General features: G+C 33.0%; 2 protein-coding genes across 5 annotated transcripts; both read left to right on the top strand.

Moving 5' to 3' along the window:
- Positions 1 to 1,778: 1,778 nt before the first annotated feature.
- On the top strand, positions 1,779 to 5,950 carry LOC125219053 (transcription factor UNE10-like). 4 transcript variants are annotated; one of them, XM_048120913.1, is made up of 7 exons: positions 1,779 to 2,089; positions 2,177 to 2,639; positions 3,071 to 3,172; positions 3,425 to 3,490; positions 4,883 to 4,942; positions 4,973 to 5,233; positions 5,608 to 5,950. In XM_048120913.1, exons 1-7 carry the CDS (start codon positions 2,019 to 2,021, stop codon positions 5,686 to 5,688), a joined length of 1,104 nt encoding a protein of 367 aa, XP_047976870.1. In that variant the 5' UTR covers positions 1,779 to 2,018; the 3' UTR covers positions 5,689 to 5,950. The 4 variants fall into 4 exon arrangements, with proteins under 4 accessions (XP_047976870.1, XP_047976872.1, XP_047976871.1 ...); XM_048120915.1 differs by lacking the exon at positions 3,425 to 3,490; XM_048120912.1 differs by having other exon boundaries at positions 1,782 to 2,089; positions 4,883 to 5,233.
- Positions 5,951 to 11,883: 5,933 nt separating this feature from the next.
- On the top strand, positions 11,884 to 12,733 carry LOC125224556 (cyclin-U2-2-like). The gene is made up of 2 exons (XM_048127976.1): positions 11,884 to 12,297; positions 12,396 to 12,733. Exons 1-2 carry the CDS (start codon positions 11,921 to 11,923, stop codon positions 12,661 to 12,663), a joined length of 645 nt encoding a protein of 214 aa, XP_047983933.1. The 5' UTR covers positions 11,884 to 11,920; the 3' UTR covers positions 12,664 to 12,733.
- The last annotated feature ends 7,200 nt before the right edge of the window (positions 12,734 to 19,933 follow it).

The following is a 19,933-nucleotide window of genomic DNA, read 5'->3' as shown; positions in this document are numbered from 1 at the left end:
TGTCTCTATGGGATTGATTTTGTAAGTAGTTATTGATAGGATATTTACCTTATTTTCATTTACCCTGATTCCCTATTACTCCAAAAATAAGTTAAAATACCGATTCTTCCAATTTTGTCCGTTTCTCACGAATTATGTCACGCATGACATAATTATGCCAAGGTCATTTAATTTCTTACCTTTATAAAGCGTGAAATTGCATGTAGTGAAAAAAGTCGTTGCTAGTCACCGATAAAGATGGTACGCTAGTCGCGCTAACAATGAATGATAGTTAAAGAAGAACAAAAATGAACTCAAGAGTTGTGGCAGATATGTTGCACAATAGAATTAACAACAACTTAAAAAATTATACTCCTTTCGTCCATAAAAAATAAAGTACATTTATCATTTTTGGCCGTCCACAAAAAATAGAGCACATTCATTTATGAAAAATTTTCAACAAATAATAACCCTACATATTGTTCCACTATCACTACTTCTCACTTATTTTTTCTCCTTCTCTCTTACTTTTTCCCCCTCTCTTACTTTTATCAATTCTATATTAAAATCCGTGCCATACACCAATTGCTCTATTTTTTGTAGACGAAAAGAGTATATCGTTTTGATGAATATTTTAGGCTCTTGTAAGTCGACGATGGGATTGGTCGACCTCTGTGATCAACTTGAATATATGGTATTCTAAATCCATTGATCTTAATATTACTCCTTTTAGTTAAATTCCCGATAAATATATGACTATATGTGCTTTGAGCAACCTTAATATGATAATTGAGTTTTTTCAATTAAACCTTATGCACACTTTAAACATCCATGATAACTGGAACTTCTTTTTAATTACTACTCCATCCGTGTACCAATAGGAGTCTCATTCATTTGCGGCACAGATTTTAAAGAAATATTTAGTGAAATTTGAGTCTCACTTGTGTATATTAATTTTAAATGATATGTAAATAAAATAAGTTAGTGGAATATGTGATCCTATTACTATTTATGGTAAAAATGAAATGAGACACTTATTTGCGGACGGACTTAAAATGGAAAAAACAGAATTCCTATTCGCGGATGGAGGAAGTATATCTTATATTCTCCGCTAATGATTACAAACCTCTAATCGTACTAGTTACTGGAGTACTACTAATTTTTGTTCAGCTAAGTCTCTTTTCTTGTTTCAATGCGCGAATTAAGGATGTGTTTAGAGAAAACACAACGACGTGTTTGTTTTATTGATGACATGGGGACATGTTATGAGAGATATGAATAGTTATATGGGTGTGTTGTGTGGGCAAAAGATAAGTATAGTAATTATTATTTTTATATTAAATAATTCATTAATTTATAAATAAATATAAATTTATAGAGGTGCTTCTATATTTTTGTAAAAAATTTACAACTTATAACTTTTTTGAGTTTAATCGAACAAATATTCTAAAACAATACACGTTATGAATATATAACAAGATCGTTATACATTCATAACGTGGGTTGTATATCAGTATATGTATTGGTTAAGATTTATAAAGTTAAAATAAAATACTAGCACTAAGATACAAACAAATTAGTTTAGAAAAAGAGAAGAAACTGCTTTTCTTTCTATATTCAGCAACCAAAATCACTAGAGCCATCTAGGTGCATGTAGTTAGTCCATAAATATCTATCTCCATGCTCATGTACATTGCAATTGATTGCTTATATATCCATCCCATTTCCACCTCTCATCCTCAGAATAACTTCAACTGACCTTTGAAGTAGAAGATTTCTTTCACATTTCAATTTATACCATAGTTTTCATCCCATTGATCAAGGACCATTCACACACTCTTTCCCTCTCAAGTTGTGCTTTGTTCTTATCTTTATGAATAGTATTTAGATCCCTTCTCAAATAGCCCTCACCCACATATATTGCAACCCCAATTTTGCTTTTTTTTCCCCCTCTATAGTATCACTGCCCTTCTCTCCCTTTCTTATATTTTCCTCCAACTCATTAAAATTTTTATTTTTCAAGGAAACTCATCTTAGCAATGAATCAATGTGTACCGGGTTGGGATCTCGATGATAGTACCAAGATCAATGTACCTCAAGGCGTCCCTTCGTAAGCTTCGTATATTTTTTTTATCAATGAATAACAACAACAACAACAACAATAATAATATAAAAAATGTTCAATTAATTATTGCAGATTAGATTATGAAGTGGCGGAGCTAACATGGGAAAATGGGCAACTAGCCATGCATGGCCTCGGCGTGCCACGCGCCGGCGGCACGCTCGAGTCCATCGTCAGCCAAGCCACCTTCTGCCCGCCGCCGCCAAATCCCACCGCCGACGCCAAGGACCCGGCGCCGTGGTCCGAGCACCACCCCAACCCTGAAGCCAGAACCACGGACGCAATGGTGCCGTGCCCCAACGGCGTCCGTGGGGACGCCAGCAGGGCCGGGTGCTCGTCCACTGGCTCCCGCCGCGTTGTGCGCGCGGGCGCACGCAGCGTGGGCGAGAGCGCCACGTGCGGCGGGATGTCGGTTGACACATGGGAGAGGGAATTCCGTGGGCCCGGGTTCACGTCACCGACGGCGTCGATGATTTCGCCGGGAAACACTATCTCCGGCAATGACCGCGGCTGCGTTCCCCTTCACAGCAGCTCTCAGGTCAGAATACTTTTCTTTCCCTTTCCTTTTTTCTTGTAAATTACTTCTAATATTTAAAACTGATTTTTGCCAAAAGAGGACCTCACTTGCAATAAACATTTCCTTTTTTTCCAACAAAGAAAATGGACATAATTAGACAATATAATCAATCTTGTTTTGTATCGCACTAAAAACCTTGATGTTCAAGTTACGTTTTCATATTTTTTCATTTTGCTTCATCTAAAATTAGTTTCATTCCATTTATAGTAAATTTTTATATTTAATAGGTGGATCACATTCTCTGTTAACTATACTTCAATCATATTTTATGTTTGTCTCTCTATAATTATATCAATAAAGTCGTTGCTTCACTATTATTAGAATTGTTTGTAAGAACCAAAAATTGGCACGAAGTGAGAAGCATACATATATATATATAATATTTTGTGCAGAGAAACGCAGATGAGGAAGAGGGCAGAAGAAGAGACAGTGGAAAGTCTTCAGTTTGCACAAAAAGGAATAGGGCAGCCGCAATTCATAACCAATCCGAACGTGTACGTTTCTCTTCTCACACAATATAATTTTTTTTTATGCTTCTGTATTAAACTACAACCTTTTATTTCATACAAAAATTTTAAATAGGAAGTGAAGATAAAAGGTTTAATATACTGAATCAACGCAACTACACAAGTAGTATTAATATGGTTGAGTTATACTACAAGGTTATATATTGGCACACGACATTCATAACGTAGCATTCATTTCTTTATATACGATTTGTTTTATCAATCTTTTTGGCACCTCAGAAACGAAGAGACAAAATCAATCAAAAAATGAAGACGTTGCAAAAAATGGTCCCACATTCCAGCAAGGTATGCTGATATTCAAATTCATTAATTAATGATGTTGGTATAAAGAATACTATTCACGTCATTCACATCTATGTTTCACTCACTAAAGAGGGACGATCAATCATTTAAATCATCAGTACATGCAATTATTGGAAAAAAATTCATACTTTCTCTGTTTCACAATAGTAAGTATATCTTTTTATTTTGGCTCATCCCATAATTAATGAATATTATCTTTTTTTATTTTTGTTGTAAATAATAAATAGTAGCTATAGTTTTATTAACTTATTTCATTCGTACTATATTATAAATTTTTACGACTATATAAAAGTGAGGCTTATATTTTGCTAATATTTTCCATCCACTTTATTTTATAATTATTAAAAGTTTCACCAAGTCAAATGAGGCTCAAGGACGAAGTATTTGTTAAGAATTGGTGCATTTTGAACATTAATATTTTTCTTTGATTTTCTGTAGTTTGACCGGTCTTAAGAATAGATGCATTTTGGCTATTTCTTTATTAATGAGGCCTTCACCGCTTGGATACCCCGAAGGAACGCATTCAGTATTTATTGAGTGTGACCATTGTAGAATAATATACGGTACTAAAATAATATTAATAATAATAGTAATGATAATAATAAATGAACGAAATCCTTATGGCATGTTTGGTAGAAGTGATAACTCATCTAGGGATGAAATTTTATGAACAAAAATGACATTTTTGTTCATAAAATCTCATCCCTAGATGAGTTATCACCCCTACCAAACACCCCCTTAGATGAGAAATGAGGGCATTGATTGAATATTCGTCGCAATAACGCGCATTTAAAACCCTAAAGTAAAAAATTATTGAATTAATTTTGCCCAACATACAATAAATATATTTGACCCAATAGACCCCATCAGCTTGTACCACTTAATTAAAGCAGTGATACAACCATACATATACTAATGTATGTAAAAATATTTGATATCTTCCTGCAATTTTAATACAGCGAACTAATACTACAATTCTTAGTATTTAAATTGTGTGTGTTTTGATATTTCGTTTCTCAATCTCTGTCATACGAAATGTAATTAGAAATATAAGTGTGTGATAAACTAATCAATGATTAGATCATACTACATACTAAATGGTGAAATCAATCAATGATTAAAAGTGGTCCAATAATTTGACACGAATGTCAATTTTTACAATAACTATGAGAAGAATATAGTCCACAAACAAATCTTCATCCTCAGACAACTTGACACAGAGTCTGTCTATGTAGGGACTTTGGAAAATTACTTCCAACACATATCTACCCACATTCATATGCCTGTCTGCTGCTGTCGATCACTCATGTGAATGCCAATCAATTTAATTAATTAAATTTTCAATTAAATAAATTAATTCATGATTTGTTTCAGAATGACAAAGCATCAATGTTGGATGAGGTGATAGAGTACTTGAAGCAATTGCAAGCTCAAGTGCTGCAAGCTCAAGTGCTGCAAGCTCAAGTGCACATGATGAGTAGGATGAACATGAACATGAACATGCCATCCATGATGTTGCCACTAGCTTTGCAGCAGCAGCAGCTTCAGATGTCGATGATGGGATGCATGGGCATGGGGATGGGTGTCATGGACATGAACACTATCCCCCGCCCCGCGGTGCCATGGGACAATGGAGGGGACTGTTCGGCACCGCCTCAGCCGACTGCGGCCGCCGCCTCCGTCATGCCGGACCCTTTAGCAGCACTTCTTGCATGCCAAAATCAAGTGAGTGTTATTTGGGTTTTATAATAAACTAGTGTTATCACCCTTGCGATGCACGTACTAAATAATTTTCATGTGCTGATTACATATTATCATTAAATCAACATAAATGAGAAATAATGAAAATAATACTCCATACAGTAACACTATATTAGACTATTACAAATGTAAAATTAAATAAGTTGAAAATTTAAATAAAACATCTTGATTAAGTTGAAAATTTAAATAAAACATCTTGATTAGAACAATTTTGTATATTTACTACAATCGCGCTTTCACAACATCCATCATTCGAACAGTTTTGGGAATTATTATTATTATTATTATTATTATTATTATGAATGTATGTGTAATGTTTGATTTTATTTTGTATGCAGCCATTGACTATGGATGCTTATAGTAGGGTGGCAGCTATGTACCAGCAATTGCAGCAACAGTTACCTGGTTCAAAAAATTAAAAATGGGTTTTATGAAAGAGAACTATATATAGTTTTGATAATTTCATGTATGCGTTTGAGGGATTAATTTTTCCTCTGATTACTGCATAAATTTATGTTCTCCATTAACTGGAGCTTTTAGTAGAGTTTCGTGTTACTATGTGTATAATATAGAATAGTTCTTTTATTCTTTTTTCTGGACCTGGAATTCAGCGAATGTGACTCAATTTCAATGTCCATTTAATATAATAATACTTATTTAGTTCTTTTGTTCTATATATAATGGAGTATTAGAGTCCTGATAGTTACAGAATGCAAATTTTATTTTTATATTTTAATTTATTATAAAAAATAGAAATAAGTTAAATGAATGTGTGAATCACTTATGAAAATAGAAAAAAAATGAAATAAATATGGATACCCATTTTTGGCAAAATATTAGTAATACATTTTATGACGAACGGAGTATGATTGTTTCACATATACTCTGACATGACAACTTTCTCTTGATATTATTGTCAGTAAGTCTTATGCAATAAATAATATTTTTACTAGTATATTATTATTATTATTATTATTATAAATACTTATTACTCTATTACTATTATTATTTATATAGTATTACCATTGTTATTTATCATACTCCACGAGATTAAGTTTTTCAACAAAAAAGACTAGTTTAATTATTTTATTAAAAGAAGTAAACTAATGACTAATCTATTTCATCACCAATTCACCATCTCATTCTCGCGACCACCCTAAATTTCTAAGGTATCAATGAAATTGGGACACAAGTGATTAGAATTATGTAATTCCGTATGATCTCATGATTTAATTAATAATACTACTATTATATTTTACTGTGATGGTGCCTTTTTTTAATATATATATATTTTTTGTTTAGTTTTGTTTCCAAAATATCTCATTATTATATAATATTGTGATGGTGTTTCAAACTTCATTTTGATAGCCAATTTTTATTTTCTCAAAATATATCATGGGAAATAAATATGTTTGAATTTAGGCAGAAAAAGGAAATTGTTCCCAAATCAATTAGTCGCTCAACAGTTTTCTGTTCCCAACCAGTGACTGATTAACTTTGATGTAATTTCAGATTTAATTAAAATCGAATATCTCATGAGATGAATAAATATTCTAAGTGAAGAATCCATATGAGAAAAAGGATCTAGATGAAAAAAGAAATCCGAAAATGGACACAGAGGTTACATTTCCAATAAAAGTATGTGGTAGTATACAAAACCAAGCGTTTCCTTCATTTTCCAATAATTTATTTGGCTGCTATTGCAACTTGTACCATCAAATCGGTATCATCCTTTTTTGGGGTATATGCAAATATTAATTATTATGGTATCAACTCCAAAAGAAAGAATATTTTTATTGCGTTTTGTAAATGTGCACGTTTTTTTTTTTAAATTATAAAGACTAGCTAGCATCTTCGAACCTTTATAATTATAGCATTTCAATTTCAATTTTGCATTACTAAAATGACAACGCTTTAGTTATAAATTTCATACCCCCACATACTATTATGGCATATTATTTTAAAAAAAATTTATGTTAAGTGAGTTAAATAAATGAAGAACAAAGTAGGAAATGAAAAATGTAGAGAGATGGAGAGATACAAAAGTAAAATAAATGAGAAGAAATGTGTTGACTTTGATTAAAAGAAAAACGATCCACTATCATTAAATGTAAGGTATCAAAATGATAAAATGAGTCTTCTATTATGGAACGAAAGGAGTACAATTTTTGCTGAAAATTTAGAAAATGTTGTAATTGCAAATACAGAGTAAATGGTGATGTTGCCATGATAAAAAGTTGAAGCGTCTTATAATTAACAGTGTTAAAATTAAAGCTCGTTAGTACTGTACTCAGTTTTTTTTCCAAGAAAATGGCCCATATTTTACATTTTGGAAAGCACAGCTGGATCCAATCGGATCTCAAAATCGATCCATCAAATCCGACCCGACTTTATTGATTGATCCTGACCCGTCGTAACAACCGGGCAACTTCACTTGATTGAAAGTTAAGTGGGCTTAACCCATTTTATTACGGCCCATATAGATGACCCAGTATCGATTGGTTTTAATTATAGATATTATGAGAACAACTATTTTGTTGGCAAAGATTTTATTTTTGGGATATTGACACCTAATAACTAATATTGTAGAACTTTAAAAAAGTTGGAAATTTTTTCAAAATTTTGAAATTGACAAATAAAATCACGAATTTTACTTTGAGTTTGTTATTTTCCACCAAAGATAAAATTCCGACAATTAATTTTATTTTACGAATATTTTTTCGTAATTTCTCGACAACAACTTCGAGAGCTTTAAGTTTTCAATCCTTGAAGATAGTTTTTCTTGAAACACACCCTCTAAAATTGTTCTTCAATCTATTAATATAGCCAAAAATTTTTCATTGGTATGAAAAAAACAAACTCAGGGTAAAGTTCATGATATTAGATGTCAATCTCCCCCTTTTTTAAAATTTATTTTGAACTATATATATAAGTATAGGGTTGTGAACAATTGAGATTTTTTAGCAGAATTGAGATGCATTATTAGCCACTCATTTAATAGTGGTCCAGAATTTGCCACATGGAAAATATTTTTAGATTAATTAATTATGAAAGTGCAGAATGGTAATTTCATGATACATTTTATTCAATAAATACTAATTTTAATTTTTTAAACTTTTTTTTAAAAAATTTTAAATTTTTATTTAATTTTTTTTTTGTCAACTATGTGTACATGTCAACTACACACATATAATGCCAACTATGTGTACAATCCATCTCAACTACATATACAATTCATGTCAACTATACATATATAAAGTCAACTACATATACAATTCATGTCAGCTACACACATAAAGTCAACTACATTTACGATTCATGCCAGCTACACACATATAATGTCAACTACATATACAATTCATGTCAATTATACACATATAATGTCAACTATAAGTAGTTCACATTTGATGTGCATGATATTGACATTTGATTTGTAGGCTATTGACGGTAATATCTTCAGTTGACATAATCTATTTGCAGTTGACATTTCAAAAATATTATGGATGAGTGACTGAAAATGTATCTTAATTCTCAATTAAGCTAAAAAATCTCAATCTTGCGTATTCATATAAGTATATGACCTTTGTTACATCGTCTTTGTTCATGCTTGTTGATTATTCTCGCGAATCAACTAATGATCATCGTCTTTATAATTTATCATCTCATTGACAAGCTAATCAAATCAAACTCCAATTTTATCGTTTTTATACATTATTTTGGATCAAATCCTCACATTTTTTTGGGTACCTTCCCCAAAAGGCTTTGGAATTGGGATAATACTTATTCATCAAACCAACACCACAAAGGCTTTGGAATTGGGATAATACTTATTCATCAAACCAACACCACAAGACTGACCATAGAGAATCAAGGGGGAATGTGCATAACAATCGATCCATACTTGCTCTAAATACCACTGTAAGGGTTCATTGATACTTACTCGAACTCCACATTAATATAATATCAACACTCTGAATTAAACTTTCATAAAACTTTTTTAAGCACTTCCCAAAAAAAGTCTCATACTAATAAATTGGAGTAACACTTAAAAATTACTTATTCACTTATACTATCAACATTCTGAATTAAACTTTCATAAAAAAATTTTAAGCACTTCCCAAAAAAAGTCTCATACTAATAAATTGGAGTAACACTTAAAAATTACTTATTCACTGATGTAAAATGTTTTGTACCCACTAGATATATGTATAGTTAAAGTTGCAAAAAAATGTTTATGCATTACTAAATCATATTGAGGGCATTTTTAGATAGCACACAAGTTATTTCTAGATAGTTATAATTCACACAAGAGACGTAAGATCCTATGAACTAAAACAATCCTTAAATGACCTTCGTATCCGTATGAACTAAAAAGCTCTAAAAATCATATTATAAAAAGATAATCTTTGTACAATTGATTATGCATTAGAATATAGTTAAATTTCTTTTTATCATAGTATGATATATATAAATAAACAACATCACAAATATATATGTATAAAATTACATGTAGTCTCTAGTACTATATTTTTATAATTACAGTTGCCATAATAGTAAATATTAATATGTACAAATAAACAACATCATAAATATTTTTATAAATATTCATAGTAGATTCCTCGAGGATAAATGTTTGTAGACACTAGACAACTCTCATATCACCCATGACGATTATATTTATATCAAAGGACACAATATTATCAATTTGGGAAGAATAATCCATAACCGACACTCTAGAGTGTGCGTACGTGCAAGTGCAATGAATGGTGGATGAAAATAATAAATATAATATGTAAAACTATTTGTTTCAAATATCTATATAGGGTTCCAATTGAATAAAATTTGTTGACTGGGAATGAAATTAAATGTAGGGGCCAAAATTAAAAGTAAACACACACAGACACAGGCTGTATATATATTGATGATTATACTATTATATAATATGTATATGGGACCTATAGTTTTCACGTCTACATTGTGCTGGTGCTCATGATATTGTACAAAATCGTACTTGATTGAATATCAGATCTTAAATTATTCAGTTCTATTATATAGTTGTCGATTCTCATGTACCATCACCATCTCTGATATTTTATTTGAGTGAAATGTTAATTATAATATTATCATTTCCAATTGTTACCACCATTCATTTATCATAATTAGCATAGTAATCAGTTGTGCACGAATCAAATAATGTAGATATATATAAGAGCATCACAAAAGTACTATAGTAATGATTCAAAATTCTAGGAGTACAAAATTAGTCTTAAAAGCTCACTAATTTTTAGAAGCAAACTTTTGTTTACATCTAAATTTACAATGCATCAATATCAATTAAGATTTATTAATTACTATTATATGATTTAAATTGCTAATATCTTTTGCGAAGCTCATTTTGCATCTAAATTGACAATGCATCAAATATTGATGGGTGAAAATTTGGGTATTGCACGTGTAATATTGTACTGCACCTGTTGAAATTAAATTTGACACAAATCTCAAGACATAAGTCTACTTTATTTTAAATGTTCCGTGGACCCAATCTCTGACCTAACACTCTCACTTATTATAATAGTACTATCATTTTCATTTTTTTGCACAAACTCTAACCTTCGACCCACTGTCGGCGGCCCTTAACTATACTTTGTTATTAATATTAGTGCTTAATTAATTAAGCCTACTCAATTATATTCTCCCATGTGAGAGTCAACTTAACTTACATCAATTGTTGGTAGGAGTACATAATTTTATTTTACTACTATTATTTTTTCCATTCACTTGGAAGTTAGAAGACTCACAAGGTTTATGTGTTCTAAAACGAGTTTGTCACTTATAAAGGGAATTGTGATTCATAAAGTGAGAAGAGTACATTTTTGTATTTTATTATGAAATAATTGATTTTTTTCACTCTTTTATTAACCATATAGAAATGCCATCAAATTGCATACCCTCCATCCAAAAATAGGATTATTTCATTTTTATCACTCGTTTTAGGAAAATAATAATAAATAGTTAAAATAAATAGAAAGAAAAGCAAGAGAGAATAATATAGACACATATTACTATCATTTTTAAAAGCAAGTACATATAATTATCTCTTACTTTTATTTCTATCTACTTTAACTATTTATTATTATCATTTTTTTAAAATGAGGGATAAAAATGAAATAATCATATTTTCGTGGACGGAAGGAGTTACTACTATCATTTTTAAAAATTTTAATGTGAAGATCCAAAGTGGTAATATTCTAGCTCGAAAGAGAAAATCTATCATAAATGAATACAACAATTTACAAATCCCCACAACACAGACACAGTACTAATTAATTCACTATACCGTCCCTGGATGCATCTAGATATATTTCATAAATCAATTAAATAGAATAAAACTAGTATAAAATGATGGAGCATTTATTTAAATCAAGAAGCACAGCTGTTGTGTCTGCACAATTAGGAGGCAAAATATCTTACAATTTGATATTCTCCACCCTTTCCACCCACCTTCCAAAATAACCCCATCTCCCAATTAAATCACTGTTTAATTCACAAAAACAAGAAACTACTTGTCCCTTTCCCTATCAAATGTACATATAAATAAACCCCTCTTAACCAAAAACCTCACACATTCATTCCACCACTTAAATTAAAACCATGGCCCTAATATCACCAAGAACATTGAGACATGATCTCTACTCATACTCCTACCAAGAACACTCAAAAACCCCATCAGTCATCTCCGTCCTCGCCTCGTTAATCGAGAGAACCCTAGCCAGGAACGCCAGAGTCAAAACCAAAACCAAAACCAAAACCAGTGTTTTCGATTGCATTGAAACGCCAGACATGACCGTGCAATCCTATCTCGAGAGAATATTCCGTTACACCAAGGCGGGCCCCTCCGTTTACGTGGTGGCCTACATCTACATCGACCGATTGTGCCACCTCCACCCGGACTTCCGCCTCGGCCCTGCCAATGTGCACCGCCTCCTCATCACCACCATCATGCTCGCATCCAAATATGTCGAGGATAAGTAAGTCAATAATCAATCAATCTTCATCAAATTAACCACATTTTTTTGTGAATTATTTTTTTCTAATTAAAACTAAATGGTTGTGTTTTTTTGTGTAGGAATTATAGAAATTCATACTTTGCTAGGGTTGGTGGGTTAACAACGGAGCAAATGAATAAATTGGAGGTTGAATTTCTGTTTATGATGAAGTTCAAAATGCACGTGAATGTGAGTGTTTATGAGAGCTATTGCAGCCATCTAGAGAGAGAAGTGAGCAGCGGAGGAGGCTATCAGATTGAGAGAACTTTGAGGTGTGCGATTGAGATTAAATCTAAGCAGAGATTTAACAGTAAAAATAATGATAATGATCATCGTCTTTTCCTCTGATTTTCATTTTTTTTCTCGATGCCAAAATGTATAGAAATTTATATATATAATGGAAAATCATTTTTTTTTCTGGGCCTTGATTAGTTATAATGTTTAATATCTGACCAAATTGCATATAAAACATGGCTTGGATTTTCGGATCCGATGGGTTTTCTTGTACTATGAAAATTGAATTTTATTTAATTTATTGTACTATAATTTTATAACTATGATTTTTTGGATTTTGGATCGGTTCCTGTCTAGTTATAATTTTTTTAATATCCAGAGTTTGAATTTATTGTCTAAAAGTTCGAATCTTCGGATCGATTCCGATCTGGCAAAAATATATTCCAAAGTTCGAATGAGTGTAGAATTTTAATTCACAAAAATAACGTGGACTTTAGGCAAATCTATAGAATTCTATTGGTTTGTAAAATAATTGCAACTGAAAAAAAACAAATATTATGCTCTTTATACCGACAAAATAGTACTAATAAAAGGTGATTTTCGTGACATGAATGAGTATAATTAGTCCACTATACTCAAGTTATTGTATTTTTTGATATTTCAATTATAGTGATACATTTTAAAAATAAAAAAATAATATTTTTATATTTTATTAAATTTTTAAATTTATTTTCTATCTGTTTAATTGTACTACTACTAAATACTAACACTACATAATTTCTGATATAAAAAAAATGTGTTCTACTTAGAATTGGGGAGTAATTAGGGGTGGCAAAATGGGTAGCGGATAATGAGTAATTCCCATCTCGACCCGCTATCTGCCGGGTATCGGGTACCCGATACCCGACGATAACGGGAAATGGGGCGGGATCGGGTAGTGTATTTTAGAGTTTTGCGGGTAGCGGGTATACCCACTACCCGTTAGTCCCGTTAATACCCGTTATTATTAGTATCAGAGCCATATATCATTTTTAATACTCCATCCATTCCATATTAATAGAGGCGTTTCAAATAGTTAAATTAGAGAAAAAATAAATAGTTAAATAACAATAGCCATATACACATTCATTTTGAAAAATTAAAAATAAATAGTTAGAATGGAGAAAAAATAAAGTAAGAGAGATGATAATGTAGAGAAGAGTATTTATATTATTATAGCAAAAATACATTCTAATGCTCACACCTGAATAAATGCGCGTAGAATTTTAATTCACAAGAATAACGTTGATTTCAGGCGAATTATACAACTCATTGGTTTGTAAAATAATTGCGGCGTAAAAACTAAAAAGCAAATTATCATTGCCTTTTGTAGTGACAAATAATAGTGATTAAAGGTTATTCCGTGACATGCATGCTTATACCTTTCCACACTTAAATTAATAGTAGTAATTTTTTTTTCTTTTTGAATATCTAAGATTCGCACTTAATGTGGCATATTTTAAAAAATAAAAATAATATACTCTTTACTCATAAATTATTAGAAATGCACAATAATAACACTACACGATATCTTGTGTCAAAAAAATATTCACCTTTAGACTAAGGAAAGTTCCTTTTAGTAATTTGCCTCATATCATTCCCATCCGTGCTCTTAGTGGGTCCGGACCCATTTTTACTTCTTGTCCCTAGCTAAGAGCACACCACCCACATCCATCCTCTTAGCTAAGGGCAAGCTCAAGGGTCCCACCATTCTATTATTCAATCTGAATAAAAACATTTCAACAATATTAAAATGCATTAAAAATACTCGAAATACTATTACAAATTACAAAAATAATTAAAAATTACATAATTAAAATCCTAAAAATTAAAAACTATATAATTAAAATTTACACAATTAAAATCCTAAAAATTAAAAATTACACAATTAAAATCAATAAAATTAAAAAAACGCACTACTCGTTGCCGAATTTCGCCCAAATGTGATGGACACCTTCTTTTTGTAGCTCGGTGTGGGCTCTTGTATCGCGCATTGTGTGTCTTCTTTCGATCCTCTCGTTCACCGTCGTATGCACACCTCGGCGTGGGGAGACCTCGCGGTTGAGCTTCCGGCTTCATCCTCGTCGTAAAAGTTAGCCGCCATCGGTCCTTCGTCAGCTATAATCATGTTGTGCAAGATAATACACGTGTACATGATGTCGGCGATATTCTTAACGTACCAAAGCCGAGAAGGGGACTTCACAATGTTGAATCGGCCTTGAAGGACACCAAAAGCTCTTTCGACGTCTTTTCGAGCAGACTCTTGACACTGCGCAAAAAGAATCCGTCTTTGCTCTTGTGGATTGCTGAACGACTTCACGAAAGTCGACCACCTTGGGTAGATACCATCGGCGAGATAGTAACCTATGTGGTATGCATTTCCGTTTACGGTGAAGTCGATCGCCGGTGCTACACCATTCAAAACATCATCGAAGAGTGGTGAAGAATATAACACGTTCAAGTCGTTGTTGGATCCGGCAACACCGAAATATGCATGCCAAATCCATAGGCGGTAGTCGGCGACCGCTTCAAGGATAAGCGTTGGGCCGCCACCTTTGTGGCCGCTTAAGTGTTGCTCCCTCCAAGCAGTCGGGCAATTCTTCCACTTCCAATGTATGCAGTCAATGCTGCCTAGCATACCGGGAAAACCGTGGAGTGTTTCGTGAAGACGAAGCAACCTTTGACAATCGTCGGTGGTGGGTGCCCGAAGGAATTTCTCGCCGAAAGCAGAACGAACGCCGTCGCAAAAACTCTTGAGGCATAGGATTCCAGTTGACTCACCGACATGCAAATACTTGTCGAAGAGGTCAGCCGTTTGTCCAGTAGCAAGTTGTCGGATGGCACAAGTACACTTTTGCAACGCTTTGAGACTTTGCCGACCGGTTGCGTCTGCACCTTCTTGAAAGTATTCAACGCGGGTGGACAATGTGTTGACAATACGCATAAACAATCGTTTTGACATGCGAAAACGGCGCCGAAAGTAATCTTCTGGATACCGCGGCTGGTCGGAAAAATAGTCGGCAACGAGCCTTTCATGGGCTCCCTCTCGATCACGAGGGATGTAGCGACGTTTTGCTCTAGTTGGTTGAGGAGGAGGGGCGGGGCGGCAACATAGGCTTCATAGGCAGCACGATATTGTTCATAATATTCTTGTTATTCGCGCTCCGCTTCCGCAATGAGATTGGTGAAATCCATTTTTGAACTTTTTAGAGAGAGTTTGGGTGAGAGAGGAAGATGTAGATGATGTGAAAAGTGGATGATGAATGTGTGTATTTATAGATGATTTTGGGATAAAAAAAATAAAAAAAATCACAAACATCCAAAAAAAAGTCCATAAACGGTTCTATTTTTTGGGAATCTAAAAATATTTTTTTTTATTTTTTGGTATTATTTTGAATTATTTATGAATTTTAAAAATAAAAAATAAAAAAACGAATTTGCCAACGGCTATGCCGTTGGCCAATCAGGACGTGCCACGTATGGCTGTTCAGCGGCATGGACGTGCTCTTAGCTAAGAGCAGCGCCGTGCCGCTGGCACGGACGAACGAGCTTCAGCGGCGGACGAACGAGCTCTGTCCAGCAGCACGGATGGACAGGGCAATGGACGAGCAACGCTGCGGATGCTCTCATTACCTTTCTACATTAATCCTTTCTTTGACAACTTGCAATCTGACATCTATTTGGACGCACATTCAATATGTTACTTCCTGAGAAAATGATAATACTACTATTTTTATTTAAATTTGTTATTTTTTACAAATTTAACTTTTTGGGTAATGTACTTGCTCATGAGTCCATGACACAGATAAGATGTGCAAGTGTTTGTTTTGCTACTAATTTCTAATCAAGTTAGAGCCTTTCAATAATTGTTTGACATTGGAAAGTTTAATTGTGGTAAAGCATTAACTAATTAGAGAAAACATAACCCTGAACGATAGAAGACAAATCGAGCCGAAAAATAGATTACAAGATAGTATATCTTTAATAAAACAAAATAATAGGAGTAAATTATTACGAGATTGAGGAAATTTTGTTTTTATATTGCTTTGCGAATTCTTAACAACAAATCCAATTATTGAGATGTATGTAAAATAATTAAGATTTGCTTGCAACAAGGAAATCAATTGTCACCCTCAACTCTGTCTCCATCCCATCATGGCATCATATTATTCAATGTTTTAGCACTCTTAATCATTACTACATTCTTTGTTTAATCAACGGACATCTCAGCTTGCCACACTTTGAGTACAATCTAGGAATAAACAATATATTCCCCTAAAATTAGTGTAAACTTCTAAACTTTTGTCTTCTTTCATGTTTGAAATCATATTGTTGTCATGTATGAAACATTCACCAACACTTGAATTAAAAAGTCACATTCATTATGCATATATATACTTACATATTATGTCTGCAGCTAATTAGTTAAGGTTTGCAAGGATAAAGTTGTGTAGAAAACTACTCCATTTGTCCGCGAAAATGAGTCCCAGTTCGCTTTTACCATAAATGGTAATAGGGACTCACATTTCACTAACTCATTTAACTTACATTTTATTTAAAACTAATATATACAAGTGAGACTTATATTCCACTAACTTTTATTTGTTCACTTTTCTTAACATTTCTTAAATCCGTGTCGCCAAGAAATGAGACTCTTAATAGCGGACGGATTGAGTATATGCTACTACGGTGTAGATAGGGTGCATGTGTTGATAATTTTGTCAATTTTTTAAAGCATGTTAACCAACCTGAATTTAGATGGACTGGCTATATATTAATCAACCATTTTTGTGTTGGTTATTGTGGACTTCTTGTAACTTCAGCGTAATTCCACACCACAAGCCCATGGTTTTAATGGACGTTTATTACTGGAGATAAGCCCATTACAAAAGTTATAGAGTTCAATCAAATTTTATAACAAAACTAGTCCAACAATAGTACTAGTACTCCAGTATCATATTTACATCTAAACAAATTTTATTACAGCCTTATAATAGTAGCATATATATAGGGAGAGCATAAAAAAATATTTTGTAAATATTCATGAAAATAACTTAAATACAAAAGGTTATGTGGCAATTTTGCTGTTACGTAGAATAAAAAAACCACAGATAATATAAAGTGTAGAATTTATTTTTGAACAAATCAAAGTTTAGTAAATACCTTGATTCAAATATCATGACTTGACATTACAAAAACTCGCAATTTCGTGACGGAATTATCTGTCACTAATCCGCAAAATTTAGGCACTTAACAAATTTAGTGACAACTTAAGTATCAACATATCCGTCAATACAGAGTTTGTTAGTAAAAAATATTAGTGACGGATCCGTCACTAAAGTTACAATGACGGAAATCAAAGGAGGCTGTCATGGTAAATTCGGATTAGTGACTGACTATTCTGTCATCGATTAGTAACTGATGCTTTTCAATCACTTATCTGTCACTACTTCTTGAAATTTCCACAACTATCACTAATTCCGTCACTAATTTGTGGTTTTTTAGTGTGATAACCATTTATGAAATTAACATATGTTTGTTGTATTGTATCTTAAGTAAGAAATGCAGTAAAAAAATATTGCGGAACTCATAAACAACACTAGCAACAATAACAAGTATTAGCTTAGAACTAACCCTAGCTACTTACTCTCTCCCATAATCATCGACATCGGCCACGATGATTGTGACAAGAAAAATGGCAGCAATCGGAACAACACTAGCAACAATAACAAGAAAATGAATCAGATGGGAACGAACCCTAATTGCTTTAGTCGCATCAAGAGCTACAGAAACTACGACAAAGAGTTTTTATCATGGAAATCCTTCCTTAAGCACAACAACGATTGATCGGGGGAGAAAGCGGGGTTGGTTGATCCTCCTCGCCAGGTGCCTCATGCAGCTAGCGAACGTAGTGGTGGGTCCAGAGCCGGAGGAGTCATGCACCTCCACCAATAAGGAGAAGACATCATGGACTGGGGGCGTGTTTGAATACAAAACATGTTGTATAATTTCCACCTTTGGGTAACCATACAACCAGCCACAAAAAGATAAAGGTTGTTTTGCCGCCAAGCAATACGAACAAGCCAACAAATGATAACTCTATAATCGCTCGTCGAGCGACAAGGAGGAAGGCCAAGGTTCACGGCTGCATCTTCAACTCCGAAAATGCCCTTGGCAAACACAAGCGATGCTACGGATCATCTCCAACTCATTGTTGAGATGCAATTCCAAGTTTACCGTCATCATTTATCATCATAAGCCTCCGAGCGGGGATGCCTTGCAAAATGAAATGTTATCAATTATGAAATTTTTAGGCAAATGAGTATTTAATACAGTATTTTCGAACAAAATAAAATTTGATACAATGCATTTTTGTTTCAGAAATAAACTAAATTATCTTATTAAATATATATATATTTTTTCCTGTGTAGATGTCATAAACTAAATACTACTACTAGTTTTTATATGGCTATGTTATAAGATAAAATATTGGTGATTTCAACTGAATTTTAATTTTCCATTTAATTCGCATTATAGCACACATATATGTAGATGTTATAGAACTTCCAATCTATTTCCTTTTTTTCTATAATATTCTACTCTTATCTTTTATATTCCATGTATTTCTAAATATTTTTTGTTATAAAGTATCCTTACTTCTAGACTCTAGTTCTAGTTACCTAGGGATGTCAATTCAACCCGAAATCCGTGGGCCATCCCGAACAACCCGGTAATATGAGCGAGTTAGGGCTGTAACTTTATTACCTGAATACAAAACGGGCTAAACGGGTTGGCCCTAATGGATTGGCGGATTAAACGGGTTGGCCCGAACGGGTTGCGGGTCGGCCCATCGTTGTGAGTTTTAATTATAAAATACTCCCTCCGTCCACAAACAATAGATCTATTGTTGTTCGGCACGAGTTTTAATGTAGAATTGGTAAAGTAAGAGAGAGGAGAAGAAAAAGTAGGTAAAGTAAGAGAGATAGGGAGAAAAAGTGAGAAAAGTATGAGAGATAAACTTTCCGTTTTTAAAAAGTGATCTATTTTTTGTGGACGTCCCAAAATGGCAAAAGTGATCTATTTTTTTTGGACGGGAGTATTAAATTTTGGGGATTTTTTATATTTTTGAATCCTCAATCTTCATTCTACACAATCATTAGTCTTATTCAATCTTCATTCTACACTTTTCCACTCGATCTCACAATATCAACTTTCAAGTTCCATCTCAACTCATTATTGCACCGTCTCATCATCTGCTACTAGTGTCTTACCACCTCCAAAGCCAATCAAGACAAAAGTAAGAACTAACCTATCAAAATCTTAATATATTTATCATTTTAATAAT

This window comes from Salvia hispanica, chromosome 4 (genome assembly GCF_023119035.1).
Source record: "Salvia hispanica cultivar TCC Black 2014 chromosome 4, UniMelb_Shisp_WGS_1.0, whole genome shotgun sequence".
NCBI classification, from domain to species: domain Eukaryota; kingdom Viridiplantae; phylum Streptophyta; class Magnoliopsida; order Lamiales; family Lamiaceae; genus Salvia; species Salvia hispanica.
This window is presented reverse-complemented; position numbering and strand designations above follow the sequence as displayed.